Source organism: Amblyraja radiata, chromosome 29 (genome assembly GCF_010909765.2).
Source record: "Amblyraja radiata isolate CabotCenter1 chromosome 29, sAmbRad1.1.pri, whole genome shotgun sequence".
NCBI classification, from domain to species: domain Eukaryota; kingdom Metazoa; phylum Chordata; class Chondrichthyes; order Rajiformes; family Rajidae; genus Amblyraja; species Amblyraja radiata.
The window spans coordinates 28666081-28686140 of NC_045984.1; the positions used below are offsets into that span (position 1 = coordinate 28666081).

General features: G+C 51.4%; 1 protein-coding gene across 4 annotated transcripts in view; it reads left to right on the forward strand.

The window, feature by feature from the left end:
• The window catches only part of LOC116989559 (F-BAR domain only protein 2-like), an 80582-nt gene that overhangs the window by 20765 nt on the left and 39757 nt on the right, over positions 1–20060 (forward strand). For all 4 annotated transcript variants that reach the window (XM_033047056.1, XM_033047059.1, XM_033047057.1 and 1 more), the window contains exons 2-6: positions 11312–11403; positions 13854–13928; positions 15980–16121; positions 17618–17770; positions 19237–19341. In XM_033047056.1, the coding sequence (XP_032902947.1) occupies positions 11312–11403; positions 13854–13928; positions 15980–16121; positions 17618–17770; positions 19237–19341 (567 nt within the window). The remainder of the gene's footprint in view (positions 1–11311; positions 11404–13853; positions 13929–15979; positions 16122–17617; positions 17771–19236; positions 19342–20060) is intronic.

The following is a 20060-nucleotide window of genomic DNA, read 5'->3' on the forward strand; positions in this document are numbered from 1 at the left end:
ACAGGGAAAAGCTTTTGTTGCGCGCTAACCAGTCAGCGGAAAGACAGTACATGATTACAATCAAGTTCTCCACAGTGTACAGATGATACATGATAAAGGGAATAAATGCGAATAGCGTTTAGGGCAAGGTTAAGCCCGATCGAAGATAGTCCGAGGGTCACCAATGAGGTCGATAGTAGTTCAGCGCTGCTCTCTGGTTGTGGTGGGATGGTTCAGTTGCCTGATAACAGCTGGGAAGAAACTGTCCCTGAATCTGGAGGTGTGCGTTTTCGCACTTCTGTACCTTTTGCCCGATGGTAGAGGGGAGAAGAGGGAGTGGGCAGGGGGCAACTTGTCCTTGATTATGCTGCTGGCCTGACATAGAAACATAGACCCGTTTACTCCTACTCTTTGCAGACAGGAAGCAAAGAGTAGGAGTAAACGGGTCCTTTTCAGAATGGCAGGCAGTGACTAGTGGGGTACCGCAAGGCTCGGTGCTGGGACCCCAGCTATTTACAATATATATTAATGATTTGGATGAGGGAATTGAATGCAACATCTCCAAGTTTGCGGATGACACGAAGCTGGGGGGCAGTGTTAGCTGTGACAATTAGCTACTGCCAAGAAAAGTCCTGTTTCAACAGAGTATGGGGCGAAGCCATAAAACTCAGAACGAGGGGTGGGGGGGGAAGGACGCAAAGTGCTGGAGTAACTCTGGAGAACGTGGACAGGTGTCGTTTCTTTGTAAGAACGGTCTCAACCCGAAACGTCATCTCTCCATCTCTCCAGGGATGCTGCCTGAGAACAGCTGAGTTACTCCAGCACTTTGTCTATTAACCAGCGCCTGCAGTTGCTTGCTTCCCACTTCTTCAGAAAGACAGAGGGAGTTTGGATCCCCCAAGTCAGTGACTGGAGGCTGTAATGGGAGGGAGAGGGAAGAAAGTTCAACTGTGACAAAGGAAGAATAGGATCAGGAAGAGGCCATTCATCCCCTCTAGTCTATCTTGCCGCTGTTAGATCCTGGCAGTGTAGTTTAGTTACTTCAGAGATCGAGCATGGTATTATGCCATATGCCGCTGGTTATATTTTTATACACTTGCTTCTAATAAATTAAAAAAAAAAGGGATAGAGCATGGAAACAGGCCCTTCGGCCCATCGAGTCCACGCCAAACTGCGATCCCTATAGTTTCCATCCAGTTTCCATCCCACTTTCCCCACTAGGAATGATTTACAGGAACCCAATGAACCTACAAACCTGCACGTCTTTGGAGTGTGGGAGGAAGCTCACGAATCTTGCAGCATGGAAACAGGCCCTTCGGCCCACCTTGCCAACGCCAACCAACATGCCCCATCTACAGCAGTCCCACCTCCTGGGCAAAAGGTATAGAAGTGTGAAAACGCACACATCCAGATTCAGGGTCAACTTCTTCCCAGCTGTTATCAGGCTGAGGAACTATCCTACCAACAACCAGAGAGCAGTCCTGAACTACTATCTACCTCATTGAAAACCCTTGGACCATCCATGATTGGGCTTTACCTTGCACTAAATGTTATTCCTTCTATCCTGTATCTGTACACTATGGAGGGCTCGATTGTAATCACGTATTGTCTTTCCGCTGACTGGATAGCACGCAACAAAAAAGCCTGTCACTGTACCTCGGTAGAGTCATAGAGTGATACCGGCTGGAAACAGGCCCTTCGGCCCAACTTGCCCACACCGGCCAACATGTCCCAGCTACACTAGTCCCACCTGCCTGCGTTTCGCCCCTCTCCCTCTAAACCTATCCTATCCAGACACCATATAATATAACCATATAATAATTACAGCACGGAAACAGGCCATCTCGACCCTTCTAGTCCGTGCCGAACACATAATCTCCCCTAGTCCCATATACCTGCGCTCAGACCATAACCCTCCATTCCTTTCCCATCCATATAACTATCCAATTTATTTTTAAATGATAAAAACGAACCTGCCTCCACCACCTTCACTGGAAGCTCATTCCACACAGCCACCACTCTCTGAGTAAAGAAGTTCCCCCTCATGTTACCCCTAAACTTCAGTCCCTTAATTCTCAAGTCATGTCCCCTTGTTTGAATCTTCCCTACTCTCAGTGGGAAAAGCTTTTCCACGTCAACTCTGTCTATCCCTCTCATCATTTTAAAAACCTCTATCAAGTCCCCCCTTAACCTTCTGCGCTCCAAAGAATAAAGCCCTAACTTGTTCAACCTTTCTCTGTAACTTAGTTGCTGAAACCCAGGCAACATTCTAGTAAATACCTGTCAAAATGTTTCTTCAACGTTGCGATAGTATCCACAACTGTTGTCCCTCACCTCGCCCGGCCACCTTCAGCCTGCGTGCCCCAGGGTGCCTCCCACAGTCGACCTTGAAGGCACGGAAGGAAGGTAGGACCCCCGTTTCTCCCGCCTGGCCCTTTGTTCCTGCAACCGCCTGACAACGATGCCCCCAGTCAAAGTTCAGATGCACAGAGTCTCTTGGCCAGAGTAGGTGAATCAAGGACCAGAGGACATAGGTTTAAGGTGAAGGGGAAAAGATTTAACAAGAATGTTTAGTCACGGGCGGTCACAGTGGCGCGTACAGCGGTAGAGTTGCTGCCTTGCAGCGAATGCAGGGCCGGAGTTCCGGGTTCGATCCCGACTACGGGCGCTGTCTGTACAGAGTTTGTATGTTCTCCCCGTGACCTGCGTGGGTTTTCTCTGAGATCTTCTGTTTCCTCCCAACACTCCAAAGACGTACAGATTTGTAGGTTAATTGGCTTGGAAAATATAAAATTGTCCCTAGTGGGTGCAGGATAGTGTTAGTGTGCGGGGATCGCTGGTTGGCACGGACCCGGTGGGCCGAAGGGCCTGTTTCCGCGCTGTATCTCTAAACTAAAAGGAATCTGATGGGTAACCCTTTCCGCCCAATGGTGGTAGGTGTATGGAACAAGCTGCCAGAGGAGGTAGTTGAGGCTGGGACTATCCCAACCTTTAAGGAGCAGTTAGACAGGTACATGGATAGGACAGGTTTGGAGGGATATGGACCAAACGCAGGCAGGTGGGACTAGTTAGTGTAGCTGGGACATGTTGGCCAGTGTGGGTAAGCTGGGCTGAAGGGCCTGTTTCCACACTCTATGACTCCCCACATCTTGAAGGCCATTTCACAGTAAAAGGAGGGTTCAATGATGAAACTTCCCATTGTGACTGGGACAAGACCTCCAGGCACCGCGGTGGTGGCAGCAGTGAGTACATCTTTGCCATGACATTCCCTACAGCGGGCAGTAGGGGGACCATTTTGTAGCACGGGCCATTGGATTTGACCATCATCAGGCCATTCGGCCCACCGCGTCCGTGCCGGCCAGCGATTTCTGTTTTTCTCCCACCGTACTGAGCACTAGGGATAGCTTACCATTTTACCAAAGCCAATTAACCTACAAACCCGCGCTTCTTTAGAGATACGGGCCCTTCTGTAGAGTAACAGGCCCTTCGGCCCACCGAGTCCACACGGACCAGCAAACTCCGCACTTTCCAACACACAAGGGACAAATTACAATTTTACAGAAGCCAATTAACCTACAAACCTGTACGTCTTTGGAGTGTGGGATTAAACCGGAGCACCCGGAGAAAACCCACACGGTCACGGGGAGAACGTACAAACTCCGTGCAGTCAGCAAACCCGAGGTCAGGATCGATCCCGGGTCTCTGGCGCTGTGAGGCAGCAACTCTACCACTCCGCCACCGTGCCACCCATCTCTCCAGGTTCCTGCCGCGCCCTCTCTTGCTGGAAGGTTGTGCCAGAACTCTCTTCCTGCCAAACTGACAAACTTCAGCAGGGAAGCCATCTGCTCCTGCGTCCTCCTTGATTTTCCACCAAGCAGCCAGAACACAGAAAGATTAAAAATAAAATGAGTGGAGCAGTAAATTGGGCTGTGTGCAGTTAGCAAATTATTTCTTTCATGTGGGTGGGTGTGTGTGTGTGTGTCTGGGAAGATGTGAAAGCATTTATATGCCAGGGAGAGAGAAAGTGACCTTTCAGTTTTGGGAAAGGAAGGATAATCTGCTTCATATCAGTCATGAGACCCATCTCTGAGCCTCTCTGCCAATTTTCTAAAGCAGTCCTGACACTAGAGTTGAGATCCTTCACTCAAATGTCAGATCTTACAATGTAGAAAGAGACCATCAGGCCCATACTGTCTTTCATATAAGTTTATAACATATTTGGGGTGCCACGGTGGTGGAGCGGTAGAGTTGCTGCCGTACACCGCCCGAGACCCAGGTTCGATCCTGACTACGGGTGCTGTCTGTACGGAGTTTGTACGTTCTCCCCGTGATCTGCGCGGGCCTTCTCTGAGATCTTTGGTTTCCTCCCGCACTCCAAAGACGTACAGGTTTGTTGGTTAATTGGCTTGGTGCAAATGTAAATTGTCCCGAGTGTGTGTAGGGGAGTGTTAGTGTGCGGGGATCGCTGGTCGGAGCAGACTCGGTGGGGCCGAAGGTCCTGTTTCTGCTTTGTATCTCTAAACTAAACTCATAGGAGTAGAATTAGGCCATTCAGTCCATTGAGCCAACTCCGCCATTCAACCCGTGGCTGATCTATCTTTCCCTCTCAAACCCATTCTCCTGCCTTCTCCCCGAAACCGGGCGACCTGGTTAGGACTACCATTATATTCACCTCCAAGGCAACCTGGAATCTGTTCCCCAAAATGAGTGCTACAGGAATACTTTTTTTTTCAAATGAAGGATATATAAATAAAAATGACCGTTCAAAAGTGACTTTCTTAGTTGCACCTGGGAGGAAGCGAGTTTTTTTTATTTTGGTTAACCAAAAAAAGAAATGCAACTTCGATGAATCAAAGTCTCCACTTTTACTAGCAGTAAAAGTGACTGTGGAGTTTTCAGGTTGTGATATCCACCTATTCCACCAGTGTTCCCTGAGGAATGAAAATCTGTTGTCCTCGCCTGTTGCCGGTGTAGATGTGATTCCCCTTCTCCCCATAACCTCCGACACCTGTACACACGGTTTTCTAAAAGCTTGCTGTCTGTCGTGAGTTAAGTAGGTCCATGCAACTAATACATTTGCCTGGAGCGGGCACCATTCAATAGCAACTTCCAAAACATGGCGCCTCTTGCGATACCGGCTCAGTCGACTATTTCTGTACAATTTGCGAATGGTGGATGTGCTTAGGGGTGGCAATACTCTACTGGACTGTTTGTAGGAAAAGAATATCTCTGTGCGTTTACCCAAACTATTCGTCTCATTGGTTTTGGTTTTAGTTTTAGAGATATACAGTGCGTAAACAGCCCCCTCGACCCACTGGGTCCGCGCCGACCAGCGATCCCCGCACATCAACACTTGCTACCTTACACACAATAGACAATAGACAATAGGTGCAGGAGCAGGCCATTTGGCCCTTCGAGCCAGCACCGCCATTCAATGTGATCATGGCTGATCATCCCCAATCAGTACCCCGTTCCTGCCTTCTCCCCATATCCCCTGACTCCACTATTTTTAAGAGCCCGATCTAGCTCCCTCTTGAAAGCATCCAGAGAATCTGCCTCCACTGCCCTCTGAGGCAGAGAATTCCACAGACTCATCACTCTTTGTGAGAAAAAGTGTTTCCTCGTCTCCATTCTAAATGGCTTACTCCTTATTCTTAAACTATGGCCCCTGGTTCTGGACACCCCCAACATCGGGAACATGTTTCCTGCCTCTAGCATGTCCAAGCCCTTAACGATCTTATATATTTCAATGAGATATCCTCTCATACTTCTAAACTCCAGAGTGTACAAGCCCAGCTGCTCCATTCTCTCAGCATATGACAGTCCCGCCATCCCGGGAATTAACCTTGTAAACCTACGCTGCACTCCCTCAATAGCAAAAACACTAAGGACAATTTCACATTTATACCAAACCAATGAACCTACAAACCTGTACGTCTTTGGAGTGTGGGAGGAAACCGAAGATCTCGGAGAAAACCCGGTCAGGGGGAGAACGTGCAAACTCCGTACAGACAGCACCCATAGTCGGGATCGAACCCAGATCTCCGGCTATGCATTCGCTGTAAGGCAGCAACTCTACCACTTTGCCGAGGCAGCGTGAAGTAAAAGTGAAGGAGGAGCAGGGACTTTGACTTCCGTCTATGGAGGACAGACAAGGGCAGATTTTAACATAACACCTGAACGATAGCATCTCTGCCTGCTGTTGTTCAGTACAACTTGGAACGATTGCCTGGATTAGCTTCTTGCCAAAGCGCTTGGTGTCAAAATACTGCAATGCACCAAAACAAAGAGTTGCGATGGAGAGAGCAAAATGGGGGTGCATCAGGTTAATTGTGTCGGAAGGAACTGCAGATACTGGTTTAAATTGAAGATAGACACAAAATGCTGGAGTAACTCAGTGGGACCGGCAGCATCTCTGGAGAGAAGGAATGGAACGTACAAACTCCATACAGACAGCACCCGTGGTCAGGATCGAACCCGGGTCTCTGGCGCTGTGAGGCAGCAACTCTACCGCTGCGCCACCATGACACCTCAAATAAGTTATAAACTTATATGAAAGACAGTATGGGCCTGATGGTCTTTCTCTTCAGTCCTGAAGAAGGGTCTCAACCTGAAACGTCACCCATCCAGAGATGCTGCCTGTCCCGCTGAGTTACTCCAGCATTTTGTGTCTGTCTTGCATCAGATTAATTGTTGGGGTGGGAGAAATTAAATACCTTAGGCCTTTAAATCCTGAATTTGTAATAAAGGGTGGCGATCTCATTGAAACTTGTACGTGGCGTTTGACTGGGGAGGTGCAGTAATGGCGGTTTTCACTGGCAGGGGTGTCTAGAACCAGAAATGGGGTCAACTATTACAATACAATACCGTTTATTTGTCATTTGAACCCTCATATGAAGTTTAAACGAAATTTGGTTTCTGCAGTCATACAAGAAAAGAACCAAGACACACACCAACACATTTACACAAACATCCATCACAGTGAATCTCCTCCTCACTGTGATGGAAGGCAAAGTCATGTCTCTCCCCTGCTCTCCATTCCTCTCTCGAAGTCAAAGTCAAAGCTCCCGGCGGGCACTAGCAAGTCCCACGGCCACTTAAAGCCGCGCCGGGCGATGTAAGGCCCTGCTCCGGGTCCCAATGTTGGAGCCCCTGGCGGGCGCTAGCAAGTTCACAGCCATTTAAAGCCGCGCCGGGCGATGTAAGGCCCGCTCCAGGTCACTCTCAACCCCGCAATTCGGGCGGGCAATGTCGCCATTGCCGGTGCCCCGCAAAGCGGTCTCCCACCGGGGACCCGCGAGCTCCCGGTGTCACCATCCACCGGAGTCGGGGTGCAGCCGCGCGCCACCGCAGCTCTCCACGCTCCGAACTCTCCACGCTCCGAAGCCGGCCAGCTCCACGATGGTAGGTCCGCAGCTCCGCAGGATCCGTGACTTGAGCCCCCAGGTCGTTCCGGTTGGAGGCCGCTCCACGGTGCTAGGCCCCAACGGCAACGGAGACCCGACAGGGAAAAGGTCGGGTCCCCGTACAGGGAAGAGATCTAAAAGTTTCCCCCGCCCCCCACACATACACAGTCAAAAACCCACCACAAACTATACCCTCAGCAGGACAATAAAATAAAAAAAGACAGACGGACTGCAGAGGCCGCTGCAACGTCGGTCGCACCGCCAACCCAGCCCATCCCATTCAGGATGAAGCAGGGAACAGATCAGATTCAGATTCAATTTTAATTGTCATTGTCAGTGTACAGTACAGAGACAACGAAATGCATTTAGCATCTCCCTGGAAGAGCGACATAGCAAATGATTTAAATAAATAATAATAAGTGATAATAAGTGTCCGGGGGGTGGGGGGGTGATTGGCAGTCACCGAGGTACGTTGTTGAGTAGAGTGACAGCCGCCGGGAAGAAGCTGTTCCTGGACCTGCTGGTTCGGCAACGGAGAGACCTGTAGCGCCTCCCGGATGGTAGGAGGGTAAACAGTCCATGGTTGGGGTGAGAGCAGTCCTTGGCGATGCTGAGCGCCCTCCGCAGATAATGCTTGCTTTGGACAGACTCAATGGAGGGGAGCGAGGAACCGGTGATGCGTTGGGCAATTTTCACCACCCTCTGCAATGCCTTCCGGTCGGAGACAGAGCAGTTGCCATACCATACTGTGATGCAGTTGGTAAGGATGCTCTCGATGGTGCAGCGGTAGAAGTTCACCAGGATCTGAGGAGACAGATGGACCTTCTTCAGTCTCCTCAGGAAGAAGAGACGCTGGTGAGCCTTCTTGATCAGAGTTGAGGTATTGTGGGTCCAAGAGAGGTCATCGGAGATGTTGACTCCCAGGAACCTGAAGCTAGAAACACGTTCCACCTCCGTCCCGTTAATGTGGATGGGGGTGTGCGTGCCGCCCCTGGACTTCCTGAAGTCTACAATGAGCTCCTTGGTCTTCTTGGAGTTAAGGGCCAGGTTGTTGTCAGCGCACCATGCTGCTAAGTGCTGGACCTCCTCCCTGTAGGCCGACTCATCGTTGTTGCTGATGAGGCCAATCACCGTTGTATCATCTGCATACTTGATGATGGTGTTAGTACCATGTACAGGTGTGCAGTCATAGGTGAGGAGGGGACTCAGCACACAGCCCTGTGGAATGCCAGTGTTCAGGGTGAGGGTTGAAGAGGTGTGCTTGTCTAACCTAACAGACTGGGGTCTGTTGGTTAGAAAGTCCAGTATCCAGTTGCAGAGGGAGGGGTCGATGCCCAGGTTACCGAGTTTGGTGATCAGTTTTGATGGTATAATGGTGTTGAATGCTGAGCTGTAATCGATGAACAGCATTCTTACGTAAGTGTCTCTGTTGTCGAGGTGGGAGAGGGCGGAGTGAAGTGCCGTTGAGATGGCATCCTCCGTACTCCTGTTCTTGCGGTAGGCAAACTGATAGGGATCCAGTGTGGGGGGTAGGCAGCTTTTGAGGTGTGCCAGGACCAGCCTCTCGAAGCACTTGGTGATGATGGGGGTAAGTGCAACTGGGCGGAAGTCGTTGAGGCTTGCCGCAGTGGAGTGTTTTGGCACTGGCACGATGGAGGTGGATTTAAGGCACGTGGGGACAACTGCTTGGGCAAGTGACAGGTTGAAGATGTCAGTCCAGACGTCTGTCAGCTGCGCAGCACAGGCCCTGAGCACGCGCCCGGGGATGCCGTCAGGGCCAGCAGCTTTACGTGCATTAGTCCTACTCAGTGCCACGAATACGTCGTAGGGGGGGAGTGTGAGGGGTTGGTGATCGGCAGGTAGCACAGCCTTGATGGCTGTCTCTAGATTGTCCCTGTCGAAGCGGCCATAGAAGTGGTTAAGCTCCTCAAGGAAGGAGGCGTCGCTGGATGTGGGGGTGGTGTTGGAGGGTCTGTAGTCCGTGATGGCCTGGATGCCTTGCCACATGCGTCGGGGGTCGGAGTTGTTGTTGAAGTGGTCCTCAATCCTTGCTGTCTGTCGTGAGTTAAGTAGGTCCATGCAACTAATACACTTGCCTGGAGCGGGCACCATTCAATAGCAACTTCGGTGGTGAATCTGCGAAATTCTCCAACCAAGAATGCTATGGATGTTCAATTAGTCAGGCAGCACAGAAACAGGCCCTTTGGCCCAACATGTCACCTTCACAAGTTATAGTTGGACCATTTGTCCCATCGAGTCTACACCGACATTCAATCATGGCCGAACTCTGCCTCCTAATCCCATTTTCCTGCTTTCTCCCCATAACCCTTGACACCCGTTCTAATCTAGAATTTATCTATCTCTGCGCTAAAAATATCCATTGACTTGGCCTCCACAGCCCTCTGTGGCGATGAGTTCCACGGATGAACTACCCTCTGACCAAGATGCCCTATCTCTGCTAATACCTGCATTCACCCAAGTTTGGCCCAGATCCCTCTCTGCCGCCCCTCGCCATGCACCCGTCCAAGTGCCTTTTAAATGCGGTTGCAGTACATTCCTCAACTACCTCCTCTGGCATCTCGTGAGATAGTTCCATATTAGACCCAGTTGCCGGTTGCGTTACTGGCAAAGCTGAATTATGTTATTTTTTAGTTTTGATGCCGGTGGATGTTGGGGTTGTGCAGCCAGAAAAAATCGTCCGTGAACTTGTTATTGAGTGGTGAGCAGGGACAAGGCACAGAATGGCCCCTCTCCCACGTCCTCTGTTGACCAGGGAGAGGACTTGTGGTCACATCAGGCAGCTTGCCGTACAGGTTGGAGAATTGACCAACGTTGACCTTTGGTGATAGGAAGGAACTGCAGGTGTGGGTGAATGCCAAAGATAAACGCAAAGTGCTGGAGTATCTCAGCGGGTCAGGCAGCATCTCTGGGGAGAAAGGATGGGTGACGATTCGGGTCGGGACCCCTTCTTCAGACTCTAGGAGACCTGAAAGCTTTTCCTGCAGGGATGCTGCATGACCTGCTGCGTTACTCCAGCATTCTGCTGTTTTAGTTTTGAGGAAGTTGTGTAAAAGTTGTTTAAAAAAAAAAAAAAAAGGTTCAGCTTCCCTTAACCAGTCTGCAAAGTGGAAGGAAAACAATGCACAGACAGGAACTGACATCGGCCTGAATAAACACGGGATCACCTGCGCAGTTGCACAAAGAGCCACTCTCACCATCAATGAGCAGTGACTCTGCAAGAACGTCCAATACGTTCAGAAGTGATAGGAGCAGAATCAGGCCATTCGGCCCATCAAGTCTACTCCGCCATTCAATCGTGGCTGATCGATCTCTCCCTCTCAACCCCATTCCCCTGCTTTCTCCACATAACCCCTGACACCCGTACTAATCAAGAATCTATCTATCCCTGCCTTAAATATATCCACTGACTTGGCCCCCACAGCCTTCTGTGGCAATAAATTCCACAGATTCACCAACCTCTGACTAAAGAAATTCCTCCTCATCTCCTTCCTAAAGAAACCTCCTTTTATTCTGAGGTTATGACCTCTGGTCCTAGACTCTCCCACTAGTGGAAACATCCTCTCCACATCCACTCAATCCAGGCCTTTCAGTATTTGGTAAGTTTCAATGAGGCCCCCCCACTTCCCCCTCATCCTTCGAAACTCCAGTGGGTACAAGCCCCGTGCCGTCAAACGCTCATCGTGTGTTAACCCACTAATTCCTGGGATCATTCCCGTAAACCTCCTCTGGGACTCTCTCCAGCAGCAGCACGTCCTTCCTGAGATATGGGGCCCGAATGCATTCATGTGGGTCTGGTTCTGTGTGCAGGTTGAACTGGGCAGACTGGGGCTTGTTGGGTTTAGGGGGGGGGGGGGGGGGGGGGGGGAGGAGGTTGTATTAACACGTTTTCACCTTGCCCAATGCAGGGGGAGAAGAACAATGGCTTTGACGTCCTCTACCACAACATGAAGCACGGGCAGGTCTCGGTCAAAGAGCTGGCGGACTTCGTCAGGGAAAGGTGAGTCTGTCCCAAAACGTCAGGCGCGAGCGCCCCACTTGATCATTCCTGTCACCTGGAGCTCTTCCAGAGGGGTGGTCGTGAAGGTAGAGTGGATGTCTCCACCTGTGGGAGAATAGACTATACACAATAGGTGCAGGAGTAGGCCATTTGGCCCGCCGAGCCAGCACCGCCATTCAATGTGATCATGGCTGATCATCCCCAATCAGTACCCCGTTCATGCCTTCTCCCCATATCCCCTGACTCCGCTATCTTTAAGAGCCCTATCTAGCTCTCTCTTGAAAGCATCCAGAGAACCTGCCTCCACCGCCCTCTGAGGCAGAGAATTCCACACTCACCACTCTCTGTGAGAAAAAGTGTTTCCTCGTCTCCGTTCTAAATGGCTTACCCCTTATTTTTAAACTGTGGCCCCTGGTTCTGGACTCCCCCAACATCGGGAACACGTTTCCTGCCTCTAGTGTGTCCAAACCCTTAATAATCTTATATGTTTCAATAAGATCCTCTCTCATCCTTCTAAACTCCAGAGTGTACAAGCCCAGCTGCTCCATTTTCTGCATATGACAGTCCCGCCATCCCGGGAATTAACCTTGTAAACCTACGCTGCACTCCCTCAATAGCAAGAATGTCCTTCCTCAAATTAGGGGACCAAAACTGCACACATCATCTAGGACTAGAGGGTACAGCCTCAGAATTGAAGGATGTTCCTTTCGGAAGGAGATGAGGAGGAATTTCTATAGTCAGAGGGTGGTGAATCTGTGGAATTCATTGCCACAGAAGGCTGCGGAGGCCCAGTCAATGGATATTTTTAAGGCAGAGATAGATTGATTATTGATATGTACGGGTGTCAGAGGTTATGGGGAGAATGCAGGACAATTGGTTAGGAGGGGGAGACAGATCAGCCATGATTGAATGCAGAGTAGACTTGATGGGCTGAATGGCCTAATTCTGCTCCTCTCACTAATGAACTGGTGGCCGCCATAGAATACCTTCCCCTCAGCTAGCAGTGATCCATTCCACCTTTTCCTTGAGCTTCTTCCCCTTTGATCTCTCGTGTTCACACTTTACCCATCCATGTCTCTATGTCTCCCTCTTCCCCGACTCTCAGTCAGAGGAAGGGTCTCGACCCGAAATGTCACCTATTCCTTCGCTCCATAGATGCTGCCTCACCCGCTGAGTTTCTCCAGCATTTTTGTCTACCCTGCTTCAGATTGGTCTGTTGGCCTTGAACTCAGAAGTGGAATGTAACAGCATACAGAAACTGCTTCAATGGCCCAGGCTCTGGTGAAGAATCACAGGACACCCTTGGCTCCTTAATTCCTCCAGTTTGATGACCTCGAAAAGATCATCCACACATTTATCTCCTTGCCCCCACCTACATCAAAAGTCTGCTTACCCACCACACCACCTCCAGGTCCCTCAGATCGGTCGACTTGGGGTTGCCGAACATCCCGCGGTCTAGGCGTAAGCTCAGGGGCGACAGCGCCTTTGCGGTTGCAGCTCCTAGACTGTGGAACAGCATCCCTCTTCCCATCAGAACTGCCCCCTCCATCGACTCCTTTAAGTCGAGACTTGAAACTCATCTTTACTCTCAAGCCTTTCTTGACGTCCTCTGAGGGAGGGCTATATGTATGTATTTATGTATGTACTTAATCTATGAACCAAAGTTGGATAACGTTAGTACCTCCACTAATGTAAAGCACTTTGGTCAACGAGAGTTGTTTTTTAAATGTGCTATAGAAATAAAAGTGACTTGACTTGAAAGTGACTTAAGCCACGGATGTGACTTCAGAGAGACTTTCGAGATACAGCGTGGAAACAGGCCTTTCCAACCATCGAGTTTAAGCCGACCAGTGATCGCCCCGTACATTGTCTCTATGTGCGTAGGATAGAACTAGTGTGAATGGGTGAAGTGTAGATGGAGGCAATGGAGGTTGGTTTGCGTGATGTACTGGGCTACGTCCACGTATCTCCGTGATTCCTCGAGGCCTTGGATGGAGCTGTTCCCAAACCATGCTGTGTTGCATCCCAATAAAGTGTAGACACGCCTGCTTGAGTAACTTGAACGTGAAGTGATGAGCAATGAATTTTACGCTGAGTTTTTATCGTTAAGATGTTACAGGGCCGCACGGTGGCGCAGCGGTAGAGTTGTTACCTCACAGCGCCAGAGACCCGGGTTCGACCCTGACTAAGGCTGCTGTCTGTATGGAGTTTGTAGGTTCTCCCCCGTGACCGCGTGGGTTTTCTCCGGGTGCTCCGGTTTCCTCCCACACTCCAAAGTTCGTACAGGTTTGGCTTCTATAAAATTGCAAATTGTCCCTGGCGCAGTAGGAAAATGCGGAGATCGTTGGCCGGTGCGTTCTCGGTGGGCCGAAGGGCCTGTTTATCGCGCTGTGACCCTAAACTAAACTAAACTGTTTCGTGGTATTTACCAATGCGTCTCGTTGTGGCAGAGCGCTGATTGAGGAATCCTACTCCAAGTCCATGGCCAAGCTGTCTAAGATGGTGAGCACTAACGGAACGCTGGGGTGAGTTCTGCCTCGTCCTCCTTCCCCTATATAGAAGTGGGCAAGTGACCTTCAGACCACTGGCTGGGCTTCTTGTCGTGTGTGGTCTCTTGTGCCATTTAGCTCCATCTTCCAATGCATCCTGACTTCACAGGTGATAGGGAGCAAAATCTAATCCATTTTGCCCATCAAGCCTACTCTGCCATTACATCATGGCTGATCTATCTCTCCCTCCTAACCCCATTCTCCTGCCTTCACCCCATAACACCTGACACCCTAATCAAAAATCCATCTATCTCTGCCTTAAAAATATCCACTGACTTGGCCTCTACAGCCTACTGTGGCAGAATTCCACAGATTCACCACCCTCTGACTAAAGAAATTCCTCCTCATGTCATAAGGGATAGGAGTAGAATTAGGCCATTTGACCCATCAAGTCTACTCCGCCATTCAATCATGGCTGATCTATCTCTCCATCCTAACCCCATTCTCCTGCCTTCTCCCCATAACCCCTGACACCCGCACTAATCAAGAAATCCTCATCCCCTTTCAAAAGAAACGTCCTTTAATCCTGAGGCTGTGACCTCTGATCCTAGCCTCTCCCACTGGTGGAAACATCCTCTCCACATCCATTCTGTCCAAGCCTTTCGGTAAGCTTCCATGAGGTCCCCACTCATCCATCTAAACCCCAGCGAATACAGGTCCAGTCCCGTCCAAAACATTCATCATATGTTAACCCGATCGTTTCTGGGATAATTCCCGTGAACCTCCTCTGGACCTTCTCCAGTGCCAGCTCATCCATCTTCAGATATGGGTCCAGTGTTGCTCTATTGCCCCAATGTCCAGCATGCCAGGGTCATCTTGTGGTCAGTGTGTCTTCAGTCCCAGGTGGGAGGGAGTTTATTGTCACATACGTGGTGCCAACACACCGTGAGATTATTTTTCTCACAAACAGTCCAGTAGAGTATTGCCATAACACCCAAGCCCCGATTAGCAAGTGTACCAGAAATAGTGCCATGCAACAGGCGCCATGTTTTATGATGCCATTATCAAAGTCCGCGCTGCGGTTGTTATGAGCGGTGCCCGATCCACGCGATGTCCCTCTCCTCGCCCGTCCATCTTTGTACCCCGAGGGATGTGTGGGCACCTCCTGCAGTCGCCCTCCCTCTCCGACCGGCCGCGGTCCGCTCAGTGGCTCCCCCTGCAGGCCGCGGTCCGCTCAGTGGCTCCCCCTGCAGGCCACGCGGTCCGCTCAGTGGCTCCCCCTGCAGGCCGCGCGGTCCGCTCAGTGGCTCCCCCTGCAGGCCGCGCGGTCCGCTCAGTGGCTCCCCCTGCAGGCTGTGATCTGCCGGGTCCTCCGAGTGTGGTCCGCTCAGTGGCTCCCCCTTCAGGCTGTGGTCCGCCGGGTCCTCCGCTCAGTGGCTCCCCCTGCAGGCCGCGCGGTCCACTCAGTGGCTCCCCTGCAGGCCGTGATCCGCCGGGCCCTCCGCTCAGTGGCTCCCCCTGTAGGCCGTGGTCCTCTCAGTGGCTCCCCCTGCAGGCTGCTGTCCGCCGGGTCCTCCGAGCGTGGTCCTCTCAGTGGCTCCCCCTGCAGGCCGCGGTCCCCCAGGTGTTGTGTTGGCCCGCGGTGCCTGCCTACCGCGTATGTGAATGATAGAATGGTAGCCAAACGTTCACGACCACGCTCTGGTTCTCATGCTTCAAGATGGCGTCCAAACCAGGCAACTATTAGCGTGCTAACCACGGAAGCAGATCTACAGACACACAGTACAATAGCTACATCTGTACACTGTAAATGACTCGATCGTGATCATGCATAGCCTTTCCGCTGACTGGATAGCACGCAACATGAAGCTTTTCACTGTACCTCAGTACACGTGACAATCAACTAAACTGAGACTGAGCGGTGCCAGTCCCAGGCTGGTGCGGGCCTCCTCCCATCCCATTCCTCGCACGCCACGTTCTCTACTCTAGAGTCGCTCTAAGCCCGCCGTGTTCCCACCCAGCGCGTACAGCCGGTAGCTACGGCCGTTCGGGAGCCGCGCGGGCAGTAACGCTGCGGGTTTTTGCAGGACCTTTGCCCCGATGTGGGAGGTGTTTCGTATTTCGGTCGACAAGTTAGCGCTGTGTCACCTGGAGCTGGTGCGGAAACTGCACGATCTGATCAAGGAGATGAACCGATTCAACGAGGAGCAGGCCAAAGTGCACAGGAAGGTGAGCGAGAATAATGGCCTCATTCCCTTCACGGGCTACCGCTCCCCCCCCCCGAACCCACCCCCGACCCACCCCCACCTACTACTATGACCCAAAGATAGACACAAAGTGCTGGGGTAACTCAGCGGCTCAGACAGCATCTCTGGAGAAAAGGAATAGGTGACGTCTAGGGTCGGGATCCTTCTTCAGACTCAGTTTTGACCCGAAACGTCACCTATTCCTTTTCACCAGGGATGCTGCATGACTCGCTGAGTTACTCCAGTTTGTTGTGTCTATCTTCTCTGCAACAGAAGTTCTTTCCTACACATTCTGTCTATTCCTACGACCTCTTCACTATCACCACCCTAAAGAAACTCTTCTGGATTCTTGTATTTAGATTTTACAATTCCTTACCATTCGGCCCATTGAGTCCATGCTGGCTCTCAGAGCATCCCCCTCACTCGTTTCCCTTTGCGAATTGCCAGCATTGGGTGGTGCAGCGGGTAGAGTTACTGCCTCACAGTGGCAGAGAACCAGGTTCGATCCTCACTACGGGCGCTGTCTGTACGGAGTTTGTACGTTATCCCCGTGACCTGGTGGGTTTTCTCCGGGTGCTCCGGTTTGCAGGTTAATTGGCTTCTGTAAAATTGTCCCGAGTGTGTAGGTTCCTAAACTGGGATAACGCAGAACGAGTGTAAGGGGTGGTCGCTGGTCGGAGTGGACTCGTTGGGCCGAAGGGCTTGTTTCCGCGCTGTATCTCTAAACGAAACAAAACTCCCCCCCCCCAGACTCAACTACACAACCAGGAACAATGACAGAGTTGCCATTTAAACCCATCAACCCACACGTCTTTGTGGCGTGGGAGGAGACCGGAGCACCTGGAGCAACCCACTTGGTCACAGGGACATTGTGGAAATATAGACACAGGCAGAGGTCAGGCTCGAACTTGCGTCACTGGAGCTGTGTGGCAGCAGCACTACCTGCTGCGTCGTTCTTCCAGTTTGCTTGGCACTGAATGCTGAGCATTTAAAATTGCTGCTGGACTTTCGGCTAATGAATGACCCAAATCAGCAAAGTTAGACACCAATATTTTATACATGTGTAGAGTGGACATAATGTTAGCAATGTCTCCCCCTCTCCCCCTTCGCTCCCTCTCCCCTTCCCTCTCTCCCTCTCCCCTTCTCTCTCTCCCTCTCCCCTTCCCTCTCTCCCTCTCCCCTTCTCTCTCTCCCTCTCCCCTTCTCTCTCTCTCTCCCCTTCCCTCCCTCTCCCCTTCTCTCTCTCACTCTCCCTCTCCCCTTCTCTCTCCCCTTCTCCCTCTCTCCCTCTCCCCTTCCCTCTCTCCCCACTCTCTCTCCCCTTCTCTCTCCCTCTCCCCTTCTCTCCCTCTCTTCCTCTCTCTCCTTCTCTCTCCCCTTCCCTCGTTCTCCCCTTCCCTCTCTCCTTCCCTCTCTTCCTCTCCCCTTCTCTCTCCCCCTCTCCCCTTCACTCTCTCTCCCCCCTTCTCTCTCTCCCAGACAAAGGAGGAGGTCTCCGGAACATTGGAAGCGGTCCAGAATATGCAGTCCAGTGTCCAGCTGCTGCAGAAATGCAAGGACAATTATCACAGCAAGTGGTTGGAATGGGACAGGCTGAAAAAGGACAGAGCTACACAGAAAGAAGTTGATAAGGTAACTGGTGCTGTGTAGGAGTGAGTGAATGAATGAATAAGTTTATTGGCCATGTTTTCACATACAAGGAATTTGCCTTGGTGCTCCGCCCGCAAGTGACATGGCATACATTGACAGTTAGGAATGACACATAAAACATTAAACACTAATAATAAAACATTATCGATTAAAATACCAGAGCAAAAGGAGGCTACAGACTTTTGGTTGTTGAGTAGAGCTACTACTCGTGGAAAAAAGTTCTGTTTATGTCCGGCTGTGGCGGCTTTGACAATCCGGAGTCGCCTTCCAGAGGGAAGTGATTCAAAGAGTTTGTGGCCAGGGTGAGAGGGGTCAGAGATGATCTTACCCGCTCACTTCCTGGCCCTTGCAGTATACAGTTCATCTGCAGAAGGAACTGCAGATGCTGGTTTACACCGAAGATAGACACGAAATGCTGGAGTAACTCAGCAGGAGAGGCAGCATCTCTGGAGAAAAGGAATGGGTGACGTTTCAAGTCGAGGCCCTTCTTCAGATTGAGAGTCGGGGGAAGAGGGAAACTAGAGGTGTGAACAGGTGCAGAAGAAATCGGAGCCGGCACCGATGGCCAAGGAAAGGTGGAGCCCACAATGGTCCATTGCTGGCTGCGGGAGAGGCGATAACGAGGGGGTACGAACAGTGAAACTATGAGGCCCACTAGGGTGGGGGAGAGAGAGAGAGAGAGAGAGAGGGAACTTGAAATTAGAGGCATCAATATTCATACCGCTGGGTTGTAAGTTGTGGCTCGGCGGTCAGTGGGTCGACTTTGCCTCCTGTGGCCGGGGCTGTGGAACTCTGGCCCTCCCAGAGCCGGCAGATCCGTTCCCATAGCTGACCTCCGAGGCCGACTTTGCGGGCGGGTATCTCGGCACCTGGGTGCCCTAGGCGGAAAGTTCCGGTGCCGTCGCCCACCTCTCGGAGGCCGTGACCTCTGCTGGTCCAGCAAAATAGATAATCCAGAAAGACTCTGGAACCAAGGGTGCAGGAAACTCAGTGGTTCAGTTTAGTTCGTTTAGTTCAGTTTATTCTATTGCCATTCTACCGAGGTACAGTGAAAAGTTTTTTGTTGCGTGCTAACTAGTCAGCAGAAAGAGGTGGACCTCTACTAAAGATAATCTAGCATCGGGCCACTTAGGTTTAGTTTTAGAGATACAGCGTGGAAACAGGCCCTTCGGCCCACCGGGTCCGTGCCGACCAGCGATCCCCGCATATTAACACTACCCACTAGGGGCAATTTTTACATTTACCCAGCCAATTAACCTACATACAAACCTGCACGTCTTTGGAGTGTGGGAGGAAACTGAAGATCCCGGAGTAAACCCACGCAGGTCACGGGGAGAACGTGCAAACTCCGCACAGACAGCACCCATAGTCGGGATCGCACCCGGGTCTCCGGCGCTGCATTCGCTGTAAGGCGGCGACTCTACCGTGATCTGTGCTCCTTCCCACAGGCAGAACTCAAATCGAAGAAGGCTGCCAAGTCGTACAAGGCGAGCATGGAGAAATATCACTGCACGCGCTCCGATTACCAGCAGCAGATGGCAGAGGCTGCCCAGGTTTGAATGCGGATACGGCATAATCTGCACGATAGGTTTGCACTCACATTTGTGGGGCAGGCGGTGGATGTGGTTGACGAGGAAGAATAGATTCTTGGGGTGGGAGGGGAAACGGAGGAAGACTTGTCTCAGCTTGTCCTGAAGTTCAGTAAAAAGTATCATCATTCATTCATTCATTCATTCATTCAAAACTCCCAATAATCTGGCACACTTGTCACTTCAGTTTTAGTTTAGAGATACAGCGTGGAAACAGGCCCCTCACCGACCAACGACCCCCCCCCCCACACACCAGTTCTACCCCACACACACACCAGGGACAATGTTACCGAAGCGAATTAACCTACAAACCCGCACGTCTTCGGAGGAAACCGGAGCACCCGGAGAAAGCCCACGCGCTCACAGGGAGAATGTTAGGGTCGCCAACGTTCTCACTCCCAAATAAGAGACAAAGGGTCAAAATACGGGACAAGTTCCCGACGGCAATTCGTTGACCGACTCGGCCGTGGCTGGGGGGTGAATGATGAGTTGGCCCCGGGTGCTGGACTGCACACAAAGCCCAGCCGGCGGGCCAGCTGAGGAGTTTTGGCCAGGGCGCGATGTCGCACGCCAAGTCCGGCGCCCCGTCCAACTCGTGAACCGATGATCGGCCACGAGAAGGAGGGGTGGTGGTGGTGGTGGTGTCGGCGGTAAGCGAAGGTCCGAAGGTCGGACAGCTGGCC